The sequence below is a fragment of the Micromys minutus genome, assembly GCF_963924665.1.
Source record: "Micromys minutus genome assembly, chromosome: X".
In the NCBI taxonomy this organism is placed as follows: Eukaryota; Metazoa; Chordata; class Mammalia; order Rodentia; family Muridae; genus Micromys; species Micromys minutus.
The window spans coordinates 125864511-125867515 of record NC_137970.1 but is presented as its reverse complement, the minus strand read 5'-3'; the positions used below and the strand labels follow the sequence as shown (position 1 = coordinate 125867515).

Here is a 3005-nt window from a genome sequence, read left to right as displayed (position 1 = left end):
GTGCAGAGCAACACCCTAGAGACAAGAGGACGGGTAGTATGGGGTGGGGGGAGGGCGGTTGTCAGAGACCTGGAGTCATCAGAAACCTGGTGTGCTGTCTAGGTGCATGGGGTCCGTCCAGAGAGGAGCCAGCCTGTGGGCTTTAGCTAGCCAGTATTCCACACAGGGCTGGTGTCTTTCCAGAGAGGTGCCCCACGGGACTTGGGTACTTTTGGGGCACAGGAGAAAGAGAGCCAAAAGGGTAGACCGGGCCTGAAGCTTACAGGATTGGTGGAGCCGACCTAGACATAAACACTGTCAAGTACCAACGTGGAGATTTATTTGGAGGGGGGAAAGAAACAGTGAGGAGCTTTGACAGCGGCCACAGCCCACCCCACGGTCTCCCAGATCTTCCGGTTTGGAGGTGCTTCCTGTCTCCTGTCTTGGGAGGCGCAGGGATGATGGCTGAAAGGAGGACGCTCCCTTCTAAGGCATGGGCCAACGAGGGTCCCTGGCAGCCTGCATCCTGGCTGCCGACCTCTTTCTGGCCTCCTTTAAGAGGGTCTTGTCAAATAGCTCCTTCTCACGGTAGTGCACGGGTGGGCCACGCAGGTACTTCTCTTCTGCCTCCTTGTAGCTGAGCTCGTCCAGGGCAGCAATGGAACAGATGATTGCTTCTGGAAGGAGAACTTCCATGGTAAGCCGCACTTTGTCTCCTCTTGCCAGCGCGAGCAGGGCCTCGTCGGCTTCCTTGGCTACCTCTTGCAAATGTCTGGCCACGAGATGCAGCTGGTCCTCGTCCTCCAGGTAGGTCTCAATGCATAAGACTTCCCTCTTTGATTTCCAAAGACCGTCCAGCCACCTGGACGGTTTCCTGCCCTTGACGATGTCCAGCAGGTGCTGGTCGGCCCCCTTTCTCTTCACGATGAAGTCCACGAGCTTCTGGTTGGCTCTGTCCCAAGCGGCCCTCATGCGGTCAGGCAGGAGTTTCTTGCAGGGCCCCTTCCCCCCGGGGACGGTCTCCTCCTCCCAATCTTCCAAGTCGGCATAGCTCACCCTGGGGAAATCGATGTGCAGGTCGCCCTCCTGGATGGCTTTCCTTAGCGGGTAACTGGCTTGGGTGGTGTAGTAGTCCATAAAGGAGCCCAGGAAGGAGCCAGAGGCGAGGCTCTCTCGGTAGTGGTCGATCACTGAGAAGCACCAGCTGATGCCATGGGCGTACAGTCGGCTGGCTCTCCTCAACAGTGATAATTTCTCCCTGCAGTCCAGGTGCTTCAGCTTGCGGAGAGGGACACGGATGCCCCTGCGCTCAAACTGCATGCTGCCCTCGATCATCAGCACCCTCGCAATCTTGTCGCTTTGGCTGACACTCTTGACCACCGCTGGCCAGAAAGGCAGGTCTTGAAATTTGAACCAGACCAGCGTTCCTTGCTCAATGGTACTGGGCCCCTGGGCAGAAGCCTCGTTGGTGGCTTGGGCATCTTTTTGAACTCCGGCCTCTCTCCTCTTGGACCTGGTCTTAGTCACCCTTGACTGCACTTGGGGTTTCAGTTCTGGGAGCCCGCACTGTGCACACGGCACATGGATCTTCCTTTTGCGGCTAGCTATGCGGAGTGACCTTCGCAGCGTCGGGATTGGAGGCATGCAGGCTACCGACGCCTGCTTTGAGTCTGGCTTCGGGGTCCCCCGGCCAGGATGGTCCTTGTTCTTTAGGAGGGCAGACTTCCTCTGTGCTCCAGTTGCCCGGATCTCCAGGCAGGCACACCGAACTCCTTGTCTGAGAGCTTTGGATGAGATAGAGATGTGCCTCTGTGGCCTAGAGGCAGCCTGCTGCTCGTTTTTAGCCCATGTGACCTCCGAGGAGGCTGGGGCACTCAAAGACCTGAGCTTGGATGTGCCTCGCTTTCTCTTCCCTGAGTGGACACCAGCATTTCCCAAAGGTGTCTCTGAGTAACTTGACCACTCACTGGTGCCTCTTAACTCATTCCCTTGCATTTCAAAGCAAGGGGGTCCTACAGCAGTGTGGGCCTGTGCTTCCCCTCCTTGCCCAGCAGACACATTCTGTGAGCCCATCAACACAGGACCTGGGCGGCGGCCCCGCCTCCCAGGAATCCTCTGGGAGAGCCCTTGGCCTTTCTGGTTGCTCCCTTGCAGGCACAGGCACTGGCCTCGCTGGCCTCGCTGGCCTCGCTGGCCTCGCTGGCCTCGCTGGCCTCGCTGGCCTCGGCCGGAGCTGCTGGAGCTGCTGGAGCTGGCCTGCTCCTTTGGAACCTTTGGAGCCACTGTGGTGGTTCTTCGGCCGCCTGCCCTTCCTCCTTGAAACATGCAGGTTCCCTCGCCCAGAACATCCAGTGCCACCTTGAGGGCTCTCCTGTATGCCCTGGTCTGCCCTGGCGAGCCACTGCCCTGTGACTCCTTTCCTGCCAGGGAGGCAATGCTTATGATTTCAGACTTGGTTAGGGGCCTCACCTCGGTGTTCCTCACTCTCGTCTTCTCACCCACAGGCAGGATTTGGACCTCCAGGAAAGGCGCCCCTCTCCTCTTACTATGGGCTGAGGTCCTGGGTCTGGACAACACCCTTGCGGGCCACAGCTGGCCCTTCCAGCCACAGAGCACGTACTCTGCAGAGTCCATGGCAAGTGGGCTCCGGGGCTGTGCTGATCAGGACAGGGTGACTCCTTCCTTCCGGTGTTCTGGGCACCGTGACTGCCCGCTGGTCCTCTCTGCCTCTGCTCTCCTGCCTGTGGTCTGTGGTGTCGTCCTCCCTCCAGAATCTGGCAGAGAACTTTGAACTGACTGAGGTCGCTCAGGGTGGTGTGGGCATATCCTGTAGGGAGGGAGAAGGGAAGCAGAGCTGCATTAGGAAGGAGATCGCCTTTAGTGGACAAGGAAGCAGCCCCTCAGTGAGGCAAGGCTAGAGAAATCAAGGGAGCTCACAAAGTCTGTTCTCCAGAAGGGAGGATGTGGGAGAAGGCACGGAAGGTTCCAGAGCAGATGCGGGAGACAGTCACAACAATTTTGTTCCT

General features: G+C 58.4%; 1 protein-coding gene across 1 annotated transcript; it reads right to left on the bottom strand.

Moving 5' to 3' along the window:
• Positions 1-465: 465 nt before the first annotated feature.
• On the bottom strand, positions 466-2613 carry LOC308416011 (PWWP domain-containing DNA repair factor 4-like; the record flags this gene model as incomplete). Its single annotated transcript, XM_080911039.1, has 1 exon — positions 466-2613. The coding sequence occupies one exon, from the start codon at positions 2611-2613 to the stop codon at positions 466-468; it is 2148 nt and encodes a 715-aa protein (XP_080767165.1).
• Between the last annotated feature and the right edge of the window lie 392 nt (positions 2614-3005).